General features: G+C 34.1%; 2 protein-coding genes across 2 annotated transcripts; one reads left to right on the top strand and one right to left on the bottom strand.

Moving 5' to 3' along the window:
* Positions 1-779: 779 nt before the first annotated feature.
* On the bottom strand, positions 780-4,343 carry LOC125206034 (fructose-1,6-bisphosphatase, cytosolic). The gene is made up of 12 exons (XM_089061716.1): positions 3,801-4,343; positions 3,099-3,146; positions 2,926-3,000; positions 2,784-2,845; positions 2,622-2,688; positions 2,420-2,533; positions 2,242-2,328; positions 1,755-1,825; positions 1,615-1,680; positions 1,398-1,484; positions 1,242-1,317; positions 780-1,060 (listed from the first exon to the last, which is right to left on the bottom strand). Exons 1-12 carry the CDS (start codon positions 3,957-3,959, stop codon positions 950-952), a joined length of 1,023 nt encoding a protein of 340 aa, XP_088917842.1. The 5' UTR covers positions 3,960-4,343; the 3' UTR covers positions 780-949.
* Positions 4,344-11,744: 7,401 nt separating this feature from the next.
* LOC125207397 (uncharacterized) lies at positions 11,745-16,352 on the top strand. The gene is made up of 7 exons (XM_048106720.2): positions 11,745-12,465; positions 12,901-12,979; positions 13,490-13,641; positions 13,836-13,959; positions 14,094-14,279; positions 14,990-15,061; positions 15,161-16,352. Exons 1-7 carry the CDS (start codon positions 12,050-12,052, stop codon positions 15,977-15,979), a joined length of 1,848 nt encoding a protein of 615 aa, XP_047962677.1. The 5' UTR covers positions 11,745-12,049; the 3' UTR covers positions 15,980-16,352.
* Positions 16,353-26,956: the final 10,604 nt, after the last annotated feature.

Below are 26,956 nucleotides of genomic sequence, written 5' to 3'. Positions count from 1 at the left end.
CTCTAAAAGAGAAAGAGGTTTAGAATTCATGCCTCATCTTCTCCACATCAAAGCAAAATAATGATTAAAATTACTAATAAATTCTACTCCACTTCGGATTAATAAATGTTAAACATAATTAATACTAGTACTATAATATAATTGAGATTAATATATTTTCATTAACTCTATTTTACTCTATTTGTTATGATAAAACTGAAACGTTTTTTTTTTATATTTGTCGAATTAAAAATAAAACATTTTCTAAAATAAAAATAACATTTTCTCTACATTTTCACTCTCTTTCTTTATTCTCTCTTTTTTAACTAACTATATAAAATCTCGTGTTGAAAAATAAATGTTTTACATTTAATGGGACGAAGGTATAGATATCAGCCGAGAATTTTAAAAGTGATAATACACATTTTCAAATAACAACTACTACTATTTCTAAAGCTCGTCGACTAGTCATGTTTCGATTAAACAAGATAATAATCACAATAAGATTCATGGTTTTGACTAGTTATGTATTCTATTGGTGTGTTTGGTAATTAAAAGTAACACTATCTATCCAGATTACATAGTGGTATTTGGTATGCAAGTTAGTATTCTAAAGTAAATTTCTCATGAACCAAAAATCATCAGTGTAAAATGACTATATATGCTGGGAAGAAAATGAGGTAGATGAATAACATAGGAATAATTCCCCAGTTACAATAATCCATCTTCCATTGGAGTTAGTTTTACCATATCTTTGATAAATATTAGTATCAGATTTTATCTACTTGAAACATGTAATCTAATTTTACAATTTTGTGATGTGGTTATTCATAAACGTGAGGTACAAATATTCAATAAAGCATTATATATAGAGGAGCCAACTGAAACTATATTCTAAAGAATATTATGTATCACTACAGATATGAGTTATCTGCAAACTTGGTAATTGAAAAGTAGAATTACAACTTCTTTATTTTTTCCCTTCAGCAGCGTACAAGGCTTTGATCTCCTCGACATCGTCATAGCTACCAAGGAATATCGGTGAACGCTCATGTATCTTTGTAGGAATCAAGTCGAGTGCCTGCAATAAAAATCTTGTATCAGAGCATCTATCATCTGCCACTGCCTAGACCCCGGATCCAAACACAACCAAAACCAACGAAATTACAAATATGGCACCATATATGAGATTGATCTACACGACTACACCCATCAGACTGCCTGATAACATTTTGTGATTGTTCAAAAATGCAAGCACTTACCCTTTGTTTCCCCGTAAATGCTTGTCCACCGGCTTGTTCCATCAGATACGACATAGGGAAGACTTCATAGAGTACCCTGTTTCACATAAATTTTCATAATAAGTTTATGCGTTTTGATTAGTGACTACATTTTAAATAAGTATCGGAGCTTTGTACCGTAGTTTGCCATTTGGGCTTTTCTTATCAGCTGGGTACAAAAAGATGCCTCCATAGAGCAAAGTGCGGTGGACATCAGCTACCATACTGAAAGCAAGAGCACGAGAATATGAATGTTCAAAACACGAACATAAGTTGGTTTAATCACAGCATCAAGATCAGTGATGATAAAAAAGCATGTGTAGAGAGGTTTCAGCAGATTTAAGTTTTCGTTTACCTTCCAATGTATCTCAGAGATTTTGCTGGCGATCCATCTTGGGGAAACTTGCATTTTTCCACATACCTGGGGTTTGCAAATAGTAAGATACATAAATTTAATTCTACTAACATAAAGGTAATATCTACAATGGCACATACTTTGCGGTTGGTGCATCCCAATTCTTGGCATTTCCTTCATTGACAGAATAAATTTTTCCTTTCTTGGGAATCTGCATCAAGGAATAAAAGTCGAAACCTTGTTAATTGCCAAAGAAATGAAAGTGGTAAAACGTCAAAGAAAACAGAGGCATTGCTTTGGATATGTAAACTTCATGGTTTAGTGGAGACGAGAACTTCAAAATGCGAATTCTGATTTCCTAACCATTTTCATCTTACGCAAAATCGTGTATAAATTAAGTTGAAAGGCTCCTAAACTGTAAGTTGCACTGCATATGCCCACCAAAAGTGTGTGCCAATATCCTTTCTCAGCCATCCACCCAAAATGTATCACTTAAACTTATGGCCGACGGAGGGAGTACTAGAAAACTTTTATCAACGGATTATGTCGATGGTGCACATGCGAGAAGATAATCATATCTGAGGTGCAAAATTGCTCAAACTGGTAATAGGAGGGAGGAGATTTGACCTTAATATCTGGGTGAGTCAATATGAATTCACCAAGAGATGGATCGAGTGTGAACCCATTAACTCCTTTTCCAGTACTAAGAACAAGCTGTATATTAAGAGCAAGGGTGTGACTAAGAATTCATCATGCAAAACCATAGTATTTATCTTCAATTTTATCAAAAATATAATGTACATACCGTGCAAGAGCTTCCATACATACAGTAGCCTGCAGCTACCATATTCTTCCCAGGCTGCAAGACGTCTTCTATCTTTGGGTCAACTCCGTCATTGATTGCATAAATCCCAAAGATCTGAACGTAAGAGAATCACCAAATTAATTAACAAAATATCATGTTTACAACAAATTGTTCTCTGACACTAATTGCTGGGAGATCATACAGTTCCAATAGAAACACCACAGTCGATGTTGGATGATCCATCCAACGGGTCAAACACAACACAATACCTGCATATTCAGAGTGAAGTGAACACCACCACCATATATGTTAACAGACAAGGAATTCAACATAGTATCTTTTAGTTAAGAGTGCTGGCACATACTTTCCACGCAGGGCTGGATCAACAAATGTGGCCTCTTCATCCTCTTCGGAGACAAGGATGCACTGCCAGTGATTCACACATTTATAAGCACAAAGAATTACGTATATATTTCAAGAGTGAAAAGCATTCAAAAGAAATATACAGTCCGGCCACTGCTGACTAAGGCCTTGACAAAGACTTCATTTGAGAGCACATCCAGTTTTTTCTGCTCTTCCCCCTTCATAAACAACAGCAACAAGCTCAAACCCATCATCATAAAACAAGATCTACCACGGATAAAGTATACGCATCCAAATGAATGCTGCCGGAATTTACCTGCACATTGGTCTCTCCGGCAAGTCCTATGAGCTTGGCCAAACCAGCCTGTAAAGCGTAAACAACAATATCAATGGTTTAGATGTAATAATGCAAAAAAAACCAGAGCCCATAATGAGGAATTAGATTCTATCCTGGTCCCCAATCCAACAGGGGATATTTTTCCAAATTACAATCAATAAGGCATCTATACTGTGGTCCAATAGAATCTTTTTTGTTCACTTTTATGAAGCACAGTAAATGCCTAAAAGTGGAATTTGGTGAAACTTGAGAACGGTTTTATCTGGATAAAAAGTTTTTTATCAGCCAAGAACATCATCGTGAAAACACAGATTTCATAAATGGCATTTCACAGCACCCTGTGAATTCATGTTCGTCCATGTAATAATAACTCTAGTCAAAATCCGATTCACTATCAGTAAATTCCATGATCACAAATTGCTATAATACTAGGAAGCTACAATTCTGATGATTTTCAATTATAAACTCAATATGAAATCAAAGATCACCAATCAAAAGGAACACAAATCTGCAACGAGAATCAATCTCATCCTCAGCAAAATCACCTGAATTCACCATCCCAATTTTCAGTGAATATCCCAAAATCCCCAAATCACATCCCCAAAACCTCAAAACCAAAATCCAATAAACCTAATCTCAATATCAATCGACAAAACGAAACAACACAATCGAATTCCAAACCTTGTTAACCGCAGTGCAAACGAATTTGCAGCCGAGAACAATATGACTAAGCAAGATGGTGAAGTCTCCGCGCGATTCCGGGTGCTTGGACTGCTCGTTCAACACATAGCGCGTTATGGTCATCAAATCCGTACGGTGAGCATCCGCCGCGTGATCCATGGCAACACTATACGTACAAAAAAAGTGTATGTATATCTGAATCTGTGAAATTAAGTCCACTCTCTAGTCTATATAAAAATATCCGCCACTCCAACACACATATCTATAGTCACATAGCACATACAAATGGAATGTATCTATAGCCTACAATATTATCTGGTATAGTTGGACCGCGATTCGAGGAAACGAAACGTGACACAGAAAATACGCAGGGGTGTGTGTGTGTGTGGATAGGGATGGGATGAGGCAGTAGTGGAGGGAAAATTGAGGGCTATCTGGATGAATTTAGCGAGCATCAACGGTGACACGTGGTGGCATTTGATCGTCACCGGATAATTACATCAACATAGAATCTGTAATCGATTATTGTGAAAAAGAATTAAATGTTTTGTTTGTTTGTATTCTCCATCTCCATCTCCATCGATAGAATGTCAGTTTGTAGTTTTGTTTGGGTGAGAAGCGGTTATGGCTTTTTTGTGTGGTTTCGTTGGTGGATGACGGCAGCCGTGTAAGCAATCTAGTGTGGGAGGGAACATGGTATGTGCTGTATACATCATAAAAGTACCTTTTTTTTTTCCAAGTCCCCTCCACGTTATTATTCCCTCAAATTAGGAGTTCCAGGCCACAACTTCATTAACACCGCAGGCCACAACTCGGGCCACAATTATTCATTTCAAAACATATTTTAATCGTAAAATAGAATACGTTGAACAATTAAAATCGGGAAAATTCATTGTTCAGTCAAAAAATAGGAAAAGAAAATTACAAATCCTAGAAATTTTTTTTACCGATACTAGAGAAAGAAAATTACCAAACCTAGAAAAAAGAAAATTACAAATCCTAGAAAAAAGAACTATTTTTTCTTCATTTGTGCGCGAAGGTATTCGATCATCTCACGGTGCAATTCGAGCTCGTACTCCGACATTCTCGAGGTATCCCTCGATGTCAACTCCGTCAGCTGGCCCATCCGCAACGTAATACTCATATCCGACATAGAGTCTGATATCTTGTCCAAGGAAGGATTGGGTGGCGGTGGCGGCATAGCGGAGTAGCTCGCAGTTGTCTTTCCCTTTGCTTTCCTCTTTGCTGCCTTTGTGCCCATCGGACGGCTTTCAGTACCAGGAGATGAGAGGAAGAAGTCATCGTTTGTCACGTTAAGGTCGATTGGCGGACCTCCTTCGCTCGAAGTGTAGTGTCCGGCGGCGACTTTGGTTCTCTTCGTCGCCGCTTCAGCCCCACCAGTGTACTTCGGGCTCTTCTTGACAAGCTTCCAAACGTCGAAGTACTTGAAGTGCTTCTTCCCGTCAGCGAAGTAATCTGCCTTGGCCTTGTCCATAAGGTCCATCTCGCTGTGCCCGCTCGGCCACATCCGGACTACGTTAGTCCACTTGCCATTCCACTTGTTAATCTCCTTCTACACCCGACCCCAATGCTTGCGTAGCTTCACGTAGGTACGCTCGAACGAGCCTTCGGATCGACCAGCGTTGTACTTATCCGCAATCCGCTGCCAGAACGCTTTGCTGCTTTGCTGGTTGTCGATCACAGCGTCCTCGGAGACGTCGACATAGTTCTTGGCCAGCCACATTGTCTCCTGCGGACTGTACTTCTTCGGCCCATCCTCATCGGCAGCCTTGCCCTTGCCCTCCGTGGAGCTGGCTCCATATCGCTGATATCGTACTCATCAGTGCTAACTGGCGATTCCATGTCCACATTGATAGGCAGCCCGGGACTAGGCGTTGCATTTGGATCGGGTGTCGGCGGCACTTGCCAGTTCTGGGAGTTCACGAAATCGTCCATCTGGCATTGGTCGCTGTTAAACCAATCCATAGAACTCAAAAAGTCTTGAAATGCTAGAGGATTGAGAGTGAGAGTTTGTGTGGAAGAGTTACAAAAAATGAGCAAATATAGTGTATAAACAGAATTAATGCCGGGACGGGCTGCATCCGCTGCGGCACGGGCATGCATAACGCCGGCCGGGACGTGACTCGGGAGCGGCCCCGGGACGCAACTGCGTCCTCGGGACCATCCCGGGCCGGGACGCACGGTGCTCCAACACTGTTCTCGGGCCGGGACTCGCGATTTGCGGCCCGGCCTGCCTGCGTTATTGATGCTCTAATAAGCATGTTAATTCAATCACGATTTTGACCAACTTTTCAGAAAACATAACTCGTGGGATTCAACACAGACCAAACAACATTGCCACCAACGTCGATAGATAGAGTGGATGCAGCGTATGTTGACGAAAAATGAATCAGGAGAATGGAGGTGAGCAACGGTTATTAATATTATTGGATGACCAACAAAAAAATAAAAGTGAACAACAATTCCAAATTGAAGCAGAGCTATCACATAATAGAATTAAATGTAATTTTTCGATATTCGTGGACTGATAATAGGCTCAATCGACCCTTGATCACGTATATGTATGGATAAATAATAAATTATTTTCTGATACATTTGCATCAATTTTCAATCTAATGGGGATTGTAGGCTAGCAATTTGGACATGGTCAAGATTTTGGTATTAGGTTTTATACTTTTATTCATGGTCCAATCTAATTATTTTCTTTTGCAGCATCCTACAATTTTAATTGAATGGGTGTGAACTACACGTATTATGATATGTGTTATAAGGAATAAATTTTACTACAAGATAGACTCAACCGAAAAGTTGTGTAGGCAATGAGCTGTAAAATGCAAATAATCAGATTTTATTGCACCGATTAATACAAGTTTAATAGATATGCCCCCCAAGTTGACTTGGTTCGGTGCAATTTATTAATAGTAGAATTCTATCGGTGCAATTTTACAAGATATATAGACTCAACCGAAAAGTTGTGTACGCAATGAGCCGTAAAAATGTCGTTTTATTTATAGAATTCTATCTTAGATTGGATGAGTTATTTATCATATTAAACATGTGTTTATTAGTTAGTAGTATTCACTTATTAAATCTGCGTTCTAGAGTGAAAAATGTTGAGTTATAAACTGATATCATATCGTAGAATAGAGAGAAGATGGAAATAGTATACAAATGTTGTCCAATCCCAATTAATGGAATAAAAGGATCATTGAATTTTTTCCATTAGAGTGTGAAATTATCCACCTTATATATTGTGCGAAAGAGTAAAAAGTGGTTAAATGATGAAAAATGTTGGCAAGTTTATTACTCCCTATTATAAATAAGAAAAATGAAATAATGGGAAATTTCTATTACTATATTTTAGTGGTCTCCATAATTTTGTCTCTCATGACTCATTAATATCTAGAGCAAAAAGTATGAAAAATAAGAAACACTCATATGCGCACACCATAACATATGCACAAATTTATCTACAACTTGCATGGCTTCGGCAAACATGGCTTCATACGATGCACGCCATCCAACAAATATCTTGTACTGTTGTTAAAAAGTATTCCCTCCATTTCGTGACAGTGAAGACGTTTTCTTTTGGCACACAATTTAAAAAGTATTCTATTAAAAAGTACTCCCTTTATTTCCTTCTTTTATGGTTTTTTTTTTTTTTTTTCCTCTGGTGTCATTGCTTTTCTGCTGTTGGTATCTTGTTCTTAGTAGGGCTGATGGTGAGACACTTTGTTGAGGGATGGCTTGGGGTTGAACTGTTGTTGGCTTGTAGTATTTCTTTGCTTAGTTTGATGTTTTTTTGGATAAGTGGCAAGTAGTAGGGGGATTTTGCTTAGTCTTTTTGGTGTGTCTTTTGTTGTTACTTGTTCCTTGGTTTGTTAACGACTCTTTTGCTCGCTGCACCTTCAGCTTGAGCATTTTTTTTGTATAAAAAAAGTAAAGGAAGAATAAAGCGCGAAATGAAAAAGATAGTTGACGAAGAGAGAACACAGTAAGAGAAGAAATATGTTGACTTTTGCTAGAAAATGAAATGAGTGTTAAGTTGTTTACTTTTTATAGAAAAAGGAAATGACTTCACCATTTTGGAATGTACTAAAAATGACAAAATGACTTAACTCTTACGGAACATAGGGGTATAATTACTACTACTATTATCCAATTTTATGAAAATAATCATACGAAGTGTTATTTGCATTTAAGAAAATCATTTGCTGTTGAGAAAAGCATAGTTTCATATCATGATTTATGTGCTTAATTCAGTGTGCTACATAGATCACAAAAATTAATCACCACTTTTATTTCAAAATGTACACATCTTAATATAATGACTCATGTGTTCGATTATGATACGTACATATCTATATAGTACAATGACTTCAAAATATTAATATTAGTGATTATCTCATGCATTGACTTAAAAAATATAGTGAGCCATTGCTATGTAACTTCAAATCTCAATCAAATACACTGTTAATAATTAATCTGTCAAACACTATGCATTGACTTCAAAATATATAGTGACTCATTGTTATGTAACTTCAAATTTCAACTAAATAAACTGTTAATAATTAATCTGCTATATTATACATGATCCTTTCCAACTTAATAAACTTGTAGTATTTCATTTTGGAACTTCTTACTATTAAAGTCCTTTCCCCAATTAACTTTGATTAATTGGATCCTAAGTTTTTTTTATTGTTAGCAGCCCAAATTAAGATTGATCCTAACAAGTTGACCTTGGCCGATGCAATTATTAGCCTAATTTGTTTACTTTTTTGGCCGACTAACATGTGGCTCTTCTGATGTATTTACTCTTTTGTTTATTTGGATATTTTTTGTTGTCTTAACATAATAATAAGCACTAATAAAGCTACAAGTACAACATAACAATATTTTGAAATCTTCTGCCTTTACTTTTCGCTTTCGTTTATACTCTCATCGTTCCTGAAAATTTATCACCTTTCACTTTTATTATTTTTGATAGTAGAATCACATCACCATCTATTACATTTCTTGAAATCCATATTGGATCAAATAATAACAAATTATTAGGAACGAAGGGAGTATATATTTTCTCTGTTTCCTTCAAGTTTTTAACGACTTTGTTAACTTTGGACTACAAAATATTATTTGTAATAAAAAAGTAACAACTAAATATAGAGGATTACAAAAAAATTTTAGGACAAATGGAAACACCAATTTTGGACTTTAGTCATTTATTTAAAATGTTATCACTTAAATGTGGTAAGAGAAAACTTTTGCACTTGAAAATAGGAAGTACGTGGGCCACCAACTATTCAGGCCCAATCATTGAATTTGGGCCAGCAAAGCCCAACTCAGATACATGTTTGCCACTTGCAACCAATCTCTACTGAGTTGCATAGAGAAATAGAATGATGGTAAATATATTGATTTATCGTTGAACTGGCTGTTCTAATCGATCGACATATAAGCTCTGTTTGTCCGATATCATTTTCAATTTTTCAAAACCACTTATTTTGATCTAAAATCAAGAATCATAGGGGAAATAGCTTGAAACTGTCCCAAAACTGATAGTTTTGAATCAGAACCATCATTTATTTTTCTGGGTAAATTACAATTCCACTCTTTTGGGAACAAAAAAAGTCAATTCTAAATCGAATTCGTCAATTCTTGAACGGACACGGGAGAACTTCGGTAGATATACCAACTTGCAATATTTGCTAACTTGCATTTGATTTTAGTATCAGAGCATCCCCTCCGTTAGCTAAGAGCACGGAAGTGGGCCCAAACCCACTTTTACTCCTTATCCTTAGCTAAGAACACAACACCCACATCTGTGCTCTTAGCTAAGGACAAGCTCAAGGGTCCCACCATTCTATTATTCAATTTAAATACTTCAATTACTAAAAATATTTCTACATTAAAAAATAAAAAATTACATAATTAAAATCCTAAAAAATAAAAATTACATAATTAAAATCTTAAAAAATAAAAATACATAATTAAAATCTTAGAAAATAAAAAAATACATAATTAAAATCCTACAAATTAAAAATTACACACGTGGAAGACTAGTCCTCTATCCCCAATTGCCTCTTGAGACCCCGGTCATTTGCTCATGTGTTGCATGTTGCTCCGGAGTCATTTAGACGTATCGTTCAAATAGAGTTGACCCAAGAGGGTCCACAACGTGTTGTTCGGAGGTGGAGGAGGCACAAAAGGAGCGGGAGCGGGGGCGGATGGAGTCGAGGACTACCCAGTACCCAAGTTAGTTCCGGCAAGCTGGGTAGCCACATCATCGGAGGCGCCGTCGGATAGGGCTACCGACCTCGACCGTTTGCTGGAGGAGCTGGAGGAGGATGCTACTACGCCGCCCCTATACTTCGGATGTTGGCGCCCCTCCTGCCAACAATCGAGGTACTTGAACGCTTTGAACTCCATGCATTGGTAGGTCGCCAAGGCGGCAGTGATGATGTCGAGCTCGCTCGTGCCGCTCCCCGCCGACCGCTCTTCTTGGAGGTAATACCCCTGGAACTTACCGATTGCGTCGTTGCATCTGAAGATGCAATTGCGCACCATACTATCATTGCGATAGATGGTTCCCCCTGACCGAGTTTCATTATAAAGACGAGTGATGCGCCACCAATACGTTTTTCCAGTTTGGTTCGTGTCAACTTCCGGATTATCGGAGACTGCCAAGTAGGCTTTGAACATCGCCATCATCTCACCCGGAGTATACGGGGTGCGGGTGCCACGAGTAGGAGGAGTAGGAGTAGGAATAGAGTTGCTGCTCCCTCCCGATCCGGGTTCGGGTGCCCACCCGAACCCGGAGGCATTTTGGTCGTGCACCGGGTAAGGATGGTAGCCACCCAGAACTTGCAAACCTTGGGTTTGAAGAGGGGCCGTAAATTGCGTTTCCAGACTAGGGAATGAATCGGAGTCGAACCAATCGTGGTTCCAACCGCGATTGCCGGAGGGGTGATCGCCGGAGCCGGACATTGTGTAGTTTGGTGGGAATTTAGATGAGAGAATATGAGAAAAAAGATGAGAGAATGTAGATGATAGAATAGATGAGAATGTTTTTTTTTTTTTTGTTGAAGTGGGGGTATTTATAGATGAAAATGTGAATTTTGGGGAAAAAAATTGAAAAATAAATTAAAAGTGGGTAGAAAACGGATATAATTTTTTGGGAAGTGGGAAAATATTTTTTTTTAAAAATTAATTTCGAATTTTAAAAAATAAAAATAAAAAATTGAATATGCCAATGGCTATGCCGTTGGCCAATCAGAAACGCCACGTAAGGGTGCTCAGCGGCACAGACGTGCTCTTAGCTAAGAGCAGCGCCATGCCGCTGGCACGGACGGACAGCTCGCAGCAGCGGACAAGCTCGTTCTTGCCGCTGGCGCGAACGGACGAACGTCGTTTTAAGCACCGCTGCGGATGCTCTTAAGTTAAATAAGAGATAAAAAAGTATTTTCTCCTCGTAAATATATCCATCCAGCCCTTTCTAATCTTATCTATAATAAAGGATTTATTGATTGTTAATTGTTATTCTCTTTCCTCTACCGCAAAGATTAATGTTTTCATGATTAATTGGTACTATGATAATTGTATTATCTTTTAAAATACTCCTAAGTAATAATAAATGGTTGCATCTTTTACTATATAGTAGTAGAAAGAAAGAATAAGGTAGATTTGGATGGAGAAAATTCTCTGATCTCTCATTTCCCCATTGAGAATTAGTTGCCTGATTCGTAAATATATACAATTTTAATAAATTTATAAATAGTAACATAATATATTCGTTTATATATCTCCACAAAATTCACATTAATAATGTGCCAAACCCACGTTTTCAGTTGCATTTTGCACTGACTTTCTGAATAAAGTTGTTTAAATAAGGCATTTAAGTGTAGTAGTAGTTTAATAGTATCAAAAGGATAGAGCTGTAATTTCGGAAAAAGCTCACGCACGCAAAACGTCGCCGCATTTAACCGGAAAATATTCTTAGATTCAAAACCCCACACAGTGTCTTTGTCTTGTCTTCTCGTTGAATTCGTTGCAATTGAAACCAGATTTTTACGCACAAACTGCAATTCAGTTTCTCATTTTTCCACTTGTATTCGTTTACGGTTACATATAATTATTGCAATCAGAGCCCTTTTTTTTCGATCGGGGGTCGGAAATTTGTAAAACCCTTGATTTCCCAAATTTACGAATTGCGCTGGTTTCCGGCTTGATCAATGTCGATTGCGGATCAGGAAGATGAGGATTTGCAGATGGCGCTGCGGCTGAGCATGCAGCAGCACGAGTCGCCGGAGCCGAAGCGGAGCAAGTCCAAGGAGGAGTCCGGCGCGGCCGATTCGGCGGAGGAGTCTCCGGAGGCGAAGACTAGGCGGAGGCAACGGGAATTAATGGCTGCTGCTGCTGAGAAGCGGATGGCTGCCTCCTCGAGCGTGGAAGTTGTGGAGGATGTGGATATTGTGGGTCCGGATGAGGAGGATAAAGGGAAAGGCGTGAGCCTGGATGAAGGTGAGGCCAAAGATGGAGATTCAGCGGTGGAGCTGCAGGAGGCGGAGGCGAACCAGCTTTTCTCGATGATTTTTGGGGAAGGGGTTAGTAAAGACGTGCTTACGCAATGGTGCAATCAGGGAATTAGGTAAGAGTTGGTTATGTTTTGAAGTTTCACTGTTAATATGTTTTACTGAATTCATAGATGAGCTATTGATATAATGTCTAGTTCTAATAATCTAATTAAGAGTGTGATAAGCTTAAAGGAAAGGGCTGTGAATAGGCTCACTGAGTTTGCTATTGAATACATGTTATTTGTAAATTGATTGGAGTTATCTGTGGAGTGTGCTTTCTCCACATTGTTATCTGTGAATGTGTTTTTTTATTGTTCTATGAGTGACCAGTTATGAATTTACATGGGTCATTTTACTTAGGTTAAGTCGAATTCTTCAATCGAGGAAGAAATATTTTACAAAATAAAAATTTCTTTTCTCGTTGTCCATGATTCAACAAATAATCTGCATTGCAAAATGAACTTGTGCTGGTGTTCTTTTCTGACATGGTGGAAATTGACTCCTTGCAGGTTTAGTTCGGATCCTGAAACATCTATGGGGCTAGTACAGCATGAAGGTGGGCCCTGTGGCGTCTTGGCAGCTATACAAGTAATAATTTAACTGCTCGTCTCACCTCTCATGGTGATCACATTTACAAATATCATTTACATGCATTCCTAATTTCCTAGGAAAATATCTAGGGGTAGATTCCTCATTGGATGCATAGGTATAGAGGAGGATAAAAAGGAATATCTCTAATGTTAAGAGGAATGATGTATAGCCAAGGAATTTGATGGAGGGTTTCTGATTGAATTATAGACATAGGTGGTTGAAATAGAAGGTGGAAGGATAGTAGTACAGAGGTGTCATTTCCAAGTGTTCTCTAGATCTGGTTATATTTAGTGTACCTGTTTTGGTTGAAATCATGCAGCAAAGTTTGATCTTTTTGGGTTGAGATTATGGTTTCTGATTAGTTAGCTTTGATTCTCTCATCTTCTACTTCTGTGTTATTTGCACTAGAGAATTGAAAAAAAACCATTTTCCACCTTAACATTTAGTGCATAACTTTTATTCCTTGTCATGATTTTCTGCTCAAAACTTGAACTCTTGGCGATGCAGGGTTTTGTGCTCAAATATCTTTTATTTTCTCCAGAGGAAACCAGTAATGGTGTGCCAAATAATTTCTCGAATTTGGCTATTAGAAGGGAGTCGAAGAATGAGCCTGTTTCAGCTGATATTTTCTCATCACTTTCAGAGGAAAGAAAGTCAAGGTCTCAAATTGCTCATTCTTTTCTTTTAAGCTGTTGTTTGGCCTTTTCTGAAAACTCATAAATGTCTATAGGGACTGTTCATCTTTTATTTTATTTTTCTGCTTTAGAACTTAAAACTATGCATAAAAAGAATAAGAATAATTGTTCTCTAGTTTCTTCATGTGTTACTCAGTGAATTCTGCTTCTTCTAACAGAGCCTTGGTGAAGGGTATGAGCGAAATACTCTTTCTATGTGGAAGCAATAAAGCAGCAGTGATAGCATCTTTGAATGTTCTTCCTGATGAAACTGCAGAGGCTGCACAGGGCTCAGAGGATGAGGTGAGTCTTGTTCAATATTCCTTAGTTCATGCAGCATTCCAATGGAGTCTTCTGTTTGGGTAATTGGGTTCTTCTGATTAGATTGTTTATAGTTCTTGATTCTCTTATTAATATGTACGGCCTCTGTTACTTAGGTCATTGCAAAGTTACTTGGAGGTCTTTCTGTTGAATCGGGGTCTCACTTACAGAAAGTTCTGCGGATTGATACCTGTACTTCCCGATCAAGAGCAATTCAAGTGCTTGAAGCTCTGCTTCCTGTTTTTCGAAGTCGCTTTGGAGCGTTGCTCTTCTTAATATCTGCATTATTATCTCGAGGACTGGTATATTCCTTTGCCAGATGATCAATTTTTTTCCTGATTTTCATTCTTCCTAATATATTAAGTAGAAAGAAGCATAGCTTGGCTCATTAAACATCTAGTGAAAAATTTGAATATCAAGTCTTAACTTAGGAACTGAAATTGCACATATCTTGTTAGTATTGATTGTAATTATATTGCCAAAAGACAAATCCCTTGACATTTTTTCATAAAATAATTTGTGAGGTAGTTTTGATACTTTGTTTGTCATGCTAGTGTTTGTTGTGACTCTTGGTGCTTTTACTGTTTATCTTACCTGCAAAACTAACTACTCCAATTGATTACTTCTGGTGAAATAATCCAGACAGATTTTGTAGTCGTCCCAATACGCTAACCCAGGCTATGTCTATCCATCTCAAGAATGCAGATAACTAACCAAAAGCATTTTATTTTGATAAATTAGGTTGATATTGTATGCATTTCGCCAATCCAGCTTATGACCTTTTTATTTTAAGCGCTGGTAGGAATTTTGATAAATTAGGTAGCCATCTAATGCAAATGAATGTCATGTGGCTATACGAAAGAAAATTATACCTTCAGGATCTTTTATGCTAAATTGCTAACCTAAGACAAGAATTTGAAATGAATATCATGTATCCTTGCAGTATCAGTTCAATATCCATTTTTTATTTATTTACATTTTAATTAATGCACTTCTTGCTATTCTTCATTAGCACACTGTTCAAGAGGACAGGGATGACCCGTCTCAACCATTAGTGACTGCTCCTTTTGGGCATGCATCACAGGTATTAATGGATCAATACAATTTCCCTTGGTGCTTAAAGATTGTGGTTTTTGCAATTTCTGCAGTCTTTGTACCATCTGACCTCTTAACATGGGAATAGGAAATTGTGAACTTATTGCTCTCTGGGAATGCTGTTGCTAATGTGTTCGATGGGAAGATTGACTTGGGGGATGGCATGTCCGTGAAAGGCATCTCAACGACAGTACAAGTTGGATTCCTCACTCTGTTGGAGTCCCTCAACTATTGTAAGGTTGGCCAGTATCTTAAATGCCCAAACTGGCCGATATGGGTAGTCGGAAGTGAATCTCACTACACAGTCTTATTTGCTCTCGACACCAAAGTCCAAGAGGAGAATGAACTTGAGAATAGAGAATCACAGATTCGGAAAGCATTTGATGCTCATGACCAAAGTGGTGGTGGCGGCTTCATAAGTGTTGAAGCATTCCATCAAATTATCAAGGAATTGAGGATTAACCTTGCCCGTGAGAAGGTCGATCAGCTTTGCAGTACAGATTTCATCGTATGGAATGAGTTTTGGCAGGCTCTACTTGATTTGGACCAGAGTTTAGGTGGCCTGAAGGACCCAACTGGACCAATGGGAAAGGAGGGTTTTCATCTTTACCATTTTAATGGGATCGCCAAACTGAGTGTGAGTGGCAGTCAGGCATCGTCTGGGAACGAAATCCCGATACAAAGACCTAGATTAACGATGGTGCGAGTAACTGTTCCACCAAGATGGACTTCTGAGGAAATGACAGTTAGTCTGCCCGTGGAATCTACCCCAGGTACAAATGAATCCAATGCGACTCAAGTATCTTGTCCTCAACCTGCTCAGCACGCACCTCTGGTCGATTGCATTAGGACGCGGTGGCCTAGTGCTATATGCAACTGGGACGGGGATGCACCGAGCATTGTCTGATTTCTCAATCGATTTTTCTTTTCTTGCAAAATGGGATGACATATGGCTCTATTGATCTGGGTTTGAATCCAAGCGCGGTAAAGGATGGTTTCGATTCATCTTTTCGTGTGAGGTATGAAGTAAATGGTCTCAACAGTGACATGACAATGGGATCTGAATTGAGGTTTAGAGGAAGATGAGAGATTTATCTGGATTTTATTTGTTATTGTGTTGAATTTCTACACCAATATAACAATTGTAAGTAAACCTTTGTTCTTCATGGGTATATCTACAACAATGTTCTTGTAATACCTAGGGAAGAAATGGGTATACGATTTTAATGTGATGGATTTTGCTAACTGGGCCGAATAAATGTTGTTGGGCTTTAGGAAAATCACTTTGGTTAATAATGTTTTTATTTTCTACAAATCACTATATTTGTATAATAGTATCAATGTATTCATGAAGCCAAAGCATGTATTTACAATACCTTCATTTTTACAGTTATGTTGATCTTAATATTATTTATAAAATATTTAAATTATTTAATAATCCCTAAAAAATAAAATTATAACCATAAGGCTTTAAATATCACATCCGTGATTTGGACCAGAAATTGCAAATTTATTGATCATTGAAAAGTCGACGTTACAAATTGGGTTGGGACCTCCACCATTATATATTTTATATACGGATCATATTCCATACTTTTATCTCTTCTTTGATATTTTTTCTTTTACAAGTTGGCCTTACAAGTGTTATTATATTTTTTCCTAGTAATATTTATAGGATAACAAAAAAAGAAATTAATAAAAATGAAAGGCTGCATCTTGTCCGCATATGAGACTGTGACCTTCTAAATTCAATCGTGCACATATATATGAATATATCACAACAGAAGATATCATATTGTATTTTTGTGTTTGTAGCTATTGCTAAATTTTTTCTTTTCTTTTTATCCTCCATTTTTTTTAAAAAAATTACGTAATTCAGGTTCTTATGCTCATTTATTTTTGGATCAAATACTCAATTTGGTTGGTCTAAACTCTAAACTAATTTAATTTTCCGGATGATAAGAATGTGGGTGAAATTGGTCATCTTTTTGTGAATAGAATGGTGTGTAGAAAAAATAGAAGATAATTATAAAGTAGAACCTTATCCATATATGTAAGTCAGATCATGGAATGTGACATTCGTAACGGCATTTAAATATAATGATATGGACAAGAGCTTCACTGCTGTTAAATAGCAACTCTCTTTCTCTTTCACACACTCATACACACACAGAGAGTGAAATGGTGGGCTGTAAAATAGGTGGTGGATGTTGATTTTGGGCCTTTTAAGTGGTGTGCGTTTCTCTATGGGCCCATCAACAGTAATGTACTTATCTTACTATACGTTACTATTTTCTTAACTTTTTCTGTATTTTCTAAATTTTGGCTTCTCCAATTTCACTCTCTTCTTCTATTTTTTTTTATATATAAGAAATAAGAAATATTTGTGATGATTATCGTCAAAATCTACAATAAATATCTCTTTTACATCCATACGTGTATACACACATCTAATTTTATTTATTGCAGCAAAAAAGGCGATTCCGTCGCCTTGACGGCCCCCATATTCCAGCCCGACATCATGTAAGGGGGTTCAATCAGAGTACATAGTAGCCCATTAAAGAGAGGCTTTAACTCACTGACTGACAGGAGCCCACATCTAATGTTATTTATATTTTAGTATACTATATTGTTAGACATTATTTGAAAGTAGAATGCTTTTGATGGTGATTTGAGATAACTAATTTCAAATTAGGACCCCTGACCTAACATATATGTATAATAATACATTCGCAATTTAATAAGGATGTTACTGTAGCAATGATATAGCTTTTGTACCTTGATTGAGGAAATGACTTTAATCTAGGTGTTTATCTTATCTCCTTCCTATTATGAAATTCAAGAAAACAATAATTATAGTTTGCATAATCATAATTAATCACTCGACGTTTCTAGATTTAGTAACATAAATTCAACGCAGCTTGATATCCTGGGTCCAATTTACCCATTTGCTTCTATTTTGGGTTCACATGTTATTGCGACATAATGTAGCTGGCCCTACACTATTGTTTTTCTTCATTCATTATTTATCACAATATTTACAATCATATCTTCGTAGTCATCCATCACTTTTAATTTACTACTACTATTATTTATTAATATCGTATTTTATTTATTTAATTGTTTTTTATTTTATTATGTACAATTATATATCATAATTAGACTTATATGCGAATTAAAATTTTCATTTTACTTAATTAAGTTCATATACTAATTAAATTTATATGTAACTTAGTAGTAGTATTAATTAATAATTTAAATTAAATTCCTATTAAAATTGATATGCTAATTAAATCACTAACATATAATCACAATTGATTCCCATTCGAATTGTACTAGGTATCTTCATCAATTCATACGTGTCATGCTTGTTTCGAATTTCGAGATGTAATATTTTCTTGACAGAAGAAAACCACAATGTTATCATTAATTTTCTCCATGCAATAATGTCACTTAATAAAATGTATGGACATAACTATTGATGTCCGAGTCAATATACAGGCTCAACCTAAAAAAAAAGTTTGAATCGTTTGATGTGTGTTTTGGTTTGAACTACACTATTTTTAGTAAAAAAAAATTATTATGTAAAAATATAAACTACAAATTAAATGGAGTATTAATGAATTCATTGTAAAATTATGTCATTAGAAAACAATGGATTCATGGAATTTTCGTTTTCCATGAAATTCTAATAATGACTACAAATTGATTAAGCAATTTAACGAATCCATCATATATAGATCTTCATAATCTGAGAATCGAAATAAGTTCAAAATTTTTTAAAAATTAATTTTAATTTTGCCAAATATCCGTATGTATTGTACTCTTACGTGTAACGTTACACATACATGTCAATTTGTAGTTGAACCGGTCGATCTGGTCCGATTTTTAAAATATTGGTAAAAGTAATTAAATCTTAAACAAAAACTGATCTATACATATAGCTAAATGGTGTTGAGTAATGAATGGATGAACATGTAGCTTTGGCTGTCTTAATTATCCCATCACACACCGTTTGCAAAACCTACACTTGCTTGTGCTTTACATCATTATTTTGGCTGCGCCTTCACATGCTGTAATATAATTGAGAAAATTGTTCAAATTTTGTGTAATTAACAAACCCTAGGAATAGGATAAAAAGAAGAGAGAGAAGAAATTAAGAAACCCTAGCTAGGAGAAGGAATCCTTTATAATTTCGGTTATAACTAACTGTGTCTTAAACCAACATCATTATTACCGCAATTAACTCACTCCCACATGGTTTTTCCTTAGCTTACTGATCACACAAACGTTGTTTATTACTACCACTTTTTTGCTGTTAATTCTTGTTTCCGAACTATCTTGATTATTAATCATCATTGGGTTATATGTATGATTGTGGCAATACAAATGTCTCATAATATATTGTTTGGTATGTTTTGTAATTATTACTGCACTAAATAATACTACTCCTTAGTTAAGATTTCACCATGAATAGAGGATGGTAAAAACTTTTGTTGCTACCTATTTTAACATAAAATTATAAAAATATCCTAAATTTTATAAATTTATTTGGTGCTCATTTGTCCCCCACCTCAACATGCAGTTCCGGCTTTATTAAAAATATAGTAATAGGAGTATATAATTTTTTAAAAATTCCAATTTAAAATAAACTTACGAGGTACTATATTAAGATATATGGAGTACTTATTTACAATAAGTTTTATTAAGATAGTTAATTTAGAGATTGGACATAATGAATGAGACATAAAAATAGGACACTGAATTTTATTCGAAACCATACCCACCCTATATCCTTAATTAGAGACTAAGGATTCCACCTTAGGAATCTTTACTGCATAATGTGTATAATTAGAGAAAACAAGAAAATACTATATTTCGTATATTAATAATCAGTATGTTGATTAATTAAATATATAAAATTCTCCACTACAGGCTTCAATAAAAAGGGGGATGGGAATAAATTAAGATTGTAACAAATTAAAGACTTTAACTAATTAACTCCATACCTATGTTTGCTTATCCTACTCAACTCTTGAATAATAATAAAAAATACTACAATCTTTAAACATAAATGCAAGAATCCCAGTTTGGTGGGCTGCTAATTAGCTAATGACAGATAAAAAAATATAGAAAAGGGTTAAAATCCACATGGATGACACATGATTTATGTCTATATTCACATGCTAGGCATGTTCAATTAATCCTTTGTGTACATGTAACTTTTTAACGTGCCCCACCTTCATATTTTGTTATCAGACAACTCATATTGGTCCCTGTCACAATCCCTAAATCCTCAACTTAGTTGTTGGAGATTTGATTAATTTTATAAAAAATAACCATAATAAAAACTTGTAAAATTGTAGTAGGATGAAAATAAAGAGAATTGAAATTGATCTGAAATCTGTACACGTGTAAGTATATATAGCTATGTTTTCTGTGCTGGATGTAACAGTTAATCATTATGCTACTCCATAATTGATAATTTGCATGTGGTATGTTAGATGCTTTCTGCCTATTTTTATTGGGAATAATATTTGAAGAGAATTTTAAAAAGACAAACCCCCTTTTGGAAAATTGGGGAGAACCTCTATTTCTAAAGCATTTCTTTGCTGTAAAGATTTTTACTTGCGTGTTTTTTATTTATAGATTTGGAAAAATTATTGAAATATTGAGGTTCCATTCACTCAACCAAACTAATTTTCTAAAATAAGGATACCAATTGTTTTTAGTATTTCGTTTTTAGTTACTTATATTTTTGAATACGTATGTGGGGTGGAATCTAATAATTAAAATTAGATTTTACATAACAAACAAGTTGCCTCAAAACAAATTATACATGCATAGACACATGAAATTCATGAACATGAGATGCACAAATAACTATATTCTACTAATGTGGTTATTCATAGTATGTTATATTGATATCTCCGCCTTATTCTTAATCTTATTTAAAAATAACTATATTTTAAATCATAGTTAAGAACCAATAATATCTATTGAATTATTGATCTTTGAATAGAAAAATTAAGATAGCGGTGACATATCTTTGAATTACTCCACATTCCCTTCTAAATGTTTTTATAATTCTTACTAGAGTTAATTTACATTTAATTAAAATGTTTTTATAATTCTTATTAAATTACATTTAATTTGATGTATATTTGTGAATGAACAAAATAACTTATAAAATTGTACCACGGTAAAAAAATTAAAGAAAATGGGGACCAGCTCTTAATAAACATGTTACTCATAACTGAAAAAATATGAAAGGCATTTTTATCGGTAAAGAGAAAGTAGTGTACCTGAAGTTTTACTATATTTGGCTTTGATGCGTTTTCATACAATTTTTATTTTATAAAGTCACAATTAATAAATATTAAATGGTTATAAAGTGGATAAATAAAAGAATGCAACTGTATCTCTATTATTAACTATAAGCAATCATTATTGAAAATATAAATAAAAACTCAAATGTTCTTGCCTACCTAGGCCTAGGGCTTCTTGGGGTCGGATTCACATAATAATTCATAAAGAGAAAAGTACAAATTCAAACTATAAATTACACATTATTGCAACTAAGCTTTTCAACCTACATAATTTATTGTTGTTGGTAGGTAACTGCCGCATTAAACTACAGATCCAAGAGCATAATTAAATATAAAGCCACGAGATTATTACTACTCCAGGCCGAAGAAAAAGGGATTATTTTATTTATCCTCGATATGAAATGATATTCTATTCCAATAGATTAGCTAGGGTGAAAATAATATTGTTTTAAAAAAATTTATGATGATATTCCACCGTATTCCAACTCATACTAATTATTTTATTCCAACTCTTGTCAATAAGATAAATTGAATGAATCACGTCGTGGTAATAATTGTTTTTTATAATAATTTATTTATGAGGAGGAAGAGGAGGGCATCATTGTTTTGTTTAGGGTTGATAATTTGTATATATGGCGACACGATGAGATTAAAAAACATGATACTATGAGTTACTAAATTGTTTAAATTTGTAAATTTGGTTAAACTGTAGTATATTATTTTAGTTACAATATACAATGTAAATTATAAGAAATAAGATTGGTAACGGACATTAATTCCGTTACTGATCCGCTAGTAATATCATCGGATTTTATCCGCTGCTAAATTCCGCTACTATTCCGCAAGATTTTTGTAGTATGCGTTGCAAGAAACATATAGTACTCTCGTAAAAATACAAAATTAAAGATACAATTACTTGCATTAGAAAATTTTTGAAAATAATAAAAAAAAAATTGAGGGTGCAATATTTTTAAGTTGACGAAACAATTGTCTACTACTACAATTTAATTTCTTTTTTCCTTTCTGGGGCACTTTCATTTGTATCGCTCGATTTTACTTAGGGTATCAAGGTTGATGACAATCTTTAAAGATGGTATATTTAACACACAAATTAACGTCCTTTATTAACTAAAATATATGCTTAGACATTTTTTAGTGATGTTTCTTATATAATTATATTATGTTTATGTTATATAGCGGAATAAATATTAAAAAAAAAAAAGTGATAGTCACATTTCTGGATTGATCACGGATCCAATCACACTTGCGACTTGCCTATTTTTATATTCTCAATATATAATATACATATGCATACCACTGGAAGAATCTATCTGATCTCAATTAAATACAACAATAGGTTATACTCAAATTAAATAATTTGTTTATTGGGATCAGAAATCTTGATTTTACTGTTTAGCGTATTAGTACGACATAATCATGGTCAGAACTACCCTCTTTTTTTTATTAATTATTATAAAATAAAAACAAATGTGTATTCGGTCTGTGTAAAAGTTTTTTATTTGTTCCATAAGGTTTATAGTGTTATAACTTTACTTTTAGTGTTGTAAAAAAAACTTTTACTTATAGTAATTTAATTTATTTTTATTTTTTCCCGCCACTTCTATTTTACACTTCCCTTTATCATAGGTATTTTCATTGTTGAGCCATGTGATATGAATTATGATCCATTGTTATAGGCATGTAAATATTAGTACTAATTACCAACTATGCACTCAAATTCTTCTTAAAAATATATGCATACAGTTATAATTGAAATAGGTTAAATATAATTAATTACGAATGTAAATAGTTTATATATAATTAATTACGAATTTAAATAGTTTATATATAATTAATTTAATCTCTAACACTTACACAATATATTAGTATGATCCCTTTTATATTTTGTGCTACTTTGATAGGGTCGGTGATGGAGTTATAATTTTAACGCAACTCGGGTATTTCTTATTCATTCTTGTTAAAATTAGCAATAGAAAACTCATAATTTTTTTTGCAAATCAAACTATTTATATTCTCTAATATATTGCTATATTTGTTTAAACTAATCCCAAGTCAAAATGAAACACTTATTCATAGATGAATTGGGTTCATCTGAGGATGGGGGTAAATAATTAATTAGTTGTGAATATTGTATACTATTCCACACTATTGAGAAAAATAAATGTGACAAGTCTTGTTCTCATCATCAATTAAGTAGCATTCACCTCAATGTTTATAGCCAAATATTAGCGGTGGCCATTTCTCCTTTATTGTTACTTCTCCACCCCTAAATCTACCCTTCTTTTTCTATTTTGACCCATTGCATTTACACCCCTATTCAAATATTTCGTTTTCTAATTCAGTTGTAAAACTCAAAAAATTAAATGGTAGTAATAAATATGGTTTTCTTTCATATTTCCGCATTTAATGGCATATTTATTGATGGGTCCGCCATTTTTCATTTATTTGCGCAATGGTCCAATTTTCTCTATATTTAAATACAAAAGGAAAAACATGGCTTGTCTCTATGGACCGTTTATTGATATTTTTGACTGAAACGTTTATACATCAAAATACTAATATTCATTAATTAGAAGTTGATTAATGGAAGTGACGTTTAGTGATTTTTTTGGATATTTTTAATGTCAAATTGGTAGAGGCTTATTTATACATGATTTTCTTGAAATTTTTAGAGAATTGGTAACCATGCAAGAAGATACACCAGACCTGTCAAACAAAATATAGGTGCTAATTAAATTTGGGGTTAGTTGGATTAACCAAAGAATTAGGATTTAGGGATGATACATATAAACATGGTAGCCACTATCAATGATGAGAAAGTAAACTGCAGTTGAAATTTAATAGTATTAAAACTTGCTGTAATTAATTAAGTCTAACACTGGCAGCATTACTGTACCCAAACTGGCACCTAATTAAAATCAATATTATAAAATTTAATGAACTATTATTAATACGAATTGCTTTAAGAATATGCATGGCTGGCTGGACTGATACTATTACTGTAATATATTTAATTTTTTTTTAAATATGTGAGTATACATATAATATTGCAAATTTTTCTATAAATAGTTTTTGGAATATACATGACAAATTTTGAAACTGTTTACAAATGTAAAATGTACAGTAGCTCTGAATTCTCGAATTACTTGTAGAGAAAATTATAAATTCAGATTCTTTAACTGCCCCGGTAATTTTATTTAAAATACTATAGAGATTGAATTGTTGAATTATTACTAACGAATTGAGATTGAGACGTATTGACAGATAGTATCTCAGAAGCTTATCGTACGTGCATACAGGCGTGACATTTTGCTTTCAGAAGAAGTACGAGAATTTTACTACATTCACAAAGGTATTACCACTTGAGATATTAATACAGTGTTGTCTTTTTTTTTTATTATAATCATAAAAATTAGTAAACCGTTATCTTTATTATGCACGGAGTAAGGATTTACGTTTCTACTCCGGTTCTTGTTTTGATTGCTTCTGTTTGGCTACGAACCGGACCGATCCGAAATGAGGGTAAATTGTTGAAAAAATAAAGTTTTTTTTTTTATCAAATTTTAATTTGGATCATCCCTTAATTTTAATAATAAATCGTAACACCGTGAATTTTAGTACTCCTTCCGTCCACGAATAAGAGTCTCATTCCGTTTCTTGCACTTGTTTTGTAAAAATGATAATAAATAGTTAAAGTGGAGAAATGATAAAATAAGATAGAGAATAATGTATACAAGACTCTTATTTACATTATTCTCTATCTTACTTTATCATTTCTTCACTTTAACTATTTATAATCATTTTCACAAAACAAATGCATAAAAGTGAACGGGACTCTTATTCGTGGACGGAAGGAGTACCATTTTTCTCAATTTGCCGATAACCAAATATTTTAATTTTTATTTGTAGAATATTGTTGATTTGATGCACATATGTTTTAAATTAATGATGTGATTGAGTTATTTGTGAGAAAAATGATAATATTCACATATGATCTTGTTCTCAAAGACCTTTTTCAGATGACACATTAGGAGTACAATCTAACTCAAATTAGACCTATCACAAATTCATAATCAATTTTCAAAGTTGCGGGGAACCAAAATTTGATCAAAATTTATGATATATTTTGAATTTTTTTCCTAAAGATTATAGTACAGTACTAATATTTAGTGCAAGGGTAGTGATAAAATGCAAACTTATATATTGTACAAACTCAAATCTCCTCAACACAACTTCAACACAATATCAACACAGTGTAAATTTTCAAGATTTTAATGTCAACACAGTATCAACACAACATCAATCATTGACTACTGTTGAAATTCTGTTGACATTTTCCTATTGATGTTTTTTTGTGATCTGTTGACATTTTTCAATGGTCCCGATCATAGTTTTGAGTTGTAAAATATTTAGAGTTTTCATTTTATCACATTCCTTTAGTGCAATGTAAGATTATGTACTCCTACATTCTAACCAGCTGAAATATACTCCATCTATCTCATTAAAAATGAAACTTTTTTCTTTTTTAAGTTGTCCTATTAAAAATGAAATATTTCCTAAAATAGAAATAACATCATTTTTACTTTTTTATCTCTGTTACTTTATTCTCTTCTCATTAAAACTTACAAAACAACACTATATAAAATCTCGTTCCAGAAAACAAATGTTTAATTTCTAATGGGACGGAGGAAGTACAACATTAGTGTTCTTTAAAAAAAAGAATCAATAATAATTCTCGTTTTATATTAATGGTCGTGGTTACTTAAACATCTTAATTTGGAGTTATTTAAAGATAAAAATTTTGTCTGATTAATTACCATGCATGTACAAATACAATATTGAATTGACCGTATTTATCCCAGCGTCAAATTTCATCCAAATTTCTACTTCACTCTAATTTACTAAAATTAAGTTAGATGAGCTATCTTAAATTTTTTCTTCATAAAATAGTTACAAAAAAACTAAATTGTTTTCGCATATCGATATTTCATATGTGTGGGTATTAATCAATGTATGATTAGTGGGGTATTACAGCTAGATTTTATTGAGATATATAAATGTATGATATTTTTTTTTCTTCTAATGATCAATCATACATACGATGAAAATTCCAATCCATTTATTACGGTAGGTTGCAACCTAACAGAAACTGGCCACTATTAACTTCTACTCATAAATGACTTCGCCTAATAATATGACCTACACCTAATTAGTTTAATTCAACCCCATGGATCCCACCCTTAAAATGACCTTTTTTTTTCTACCAAAATTTAAACACAAAAAAAAATAATATTTTATCTACACATAAATATTTATCAAACTGCGTCCACAGATAAATTTCTCAATAATTGTAACATCACCCTCGAGGTGGGCCCCTTGTACAACGTGGCAACACAAGTACCTGCAATAGTAACAATTATTTTTCAAAGTTTTTAAACCTCATAATTATTATATTTATCAATTATCAACTAGTTGGAGAGAAAGGGCAATCTAGTCATTATAAATAATGGGAGAATCCCGTTTATGAAGCAAAT

This window comes from Salvia hispanica, chromosome 6, assembly GCF_029641045.1.
Source record: "Salvia hispanica isolate PSC_SH4W2 chromosome 6, Shi_PSC_v1, whole genome shotgun sequence".
Taxonomy (NCBI): domain Eukaryota; kingdom Viridiplantae; phylum Streptophyta; class Magnoliopsida; order Lamiales; family Lamiaceae; genus Salvia; species Salvia hispanica.
This window is presented reverse-complemented; position numbering and strand designations above follow the sequence as displayed.

What these genes read in the sequence shown, in the direction of transcription:
- LOC125206034 (XM_089061716.1), bottom strand. Translation starts at nt 3,959, where the DNA reads ATGGATCACGCGGCGGATGCTCACCGTACGGATTTGATGACCATAACG. An exon ending in GATCCAGCCCTGCGTGGAAA is followed by an intron (nt 2,689 to 2,783) that starts GTATGTGCCAGC and finishes CTGAATATGCAG; the next exon opens with GTATTGTGTTGTGTTTGACC. An exon ending in TCTCTGAGATACATTGGAAG is followed by an intron (nt 1,485 to 1,614) that starts GTAAACGAAAAC and finishes TCTTGCTTTCAG; the next exon opens with TATGGTAGCTGATGTCCACC.
- LOC125207397 (XM_048106720.2), top strand. Translation starts at nt 12,050, where the DNA reads ATGTCGATTGCGGATCAGGAAGATGAGGATTTGCAGATGGCGCTGCGG. An exon ending in TCAGAGGAAAGAAAGTCAAG is followed by an intron (nt 13,642 to 13,835) that starts GTCTCAAATTGC and finishes TTCTTCTAACAG; the next exon opens with AGCCTTGGTGAAGGGTATGA. An exon ending in CACAGGGCTCAGAGGATGAG is followed by an intron (nt 13,960 to 14,093) that starts GTGAGTCTTGTT and finishes TCTGTTACTTAG; the next exon opens with GTCATTGCAAAGTTACTTGG.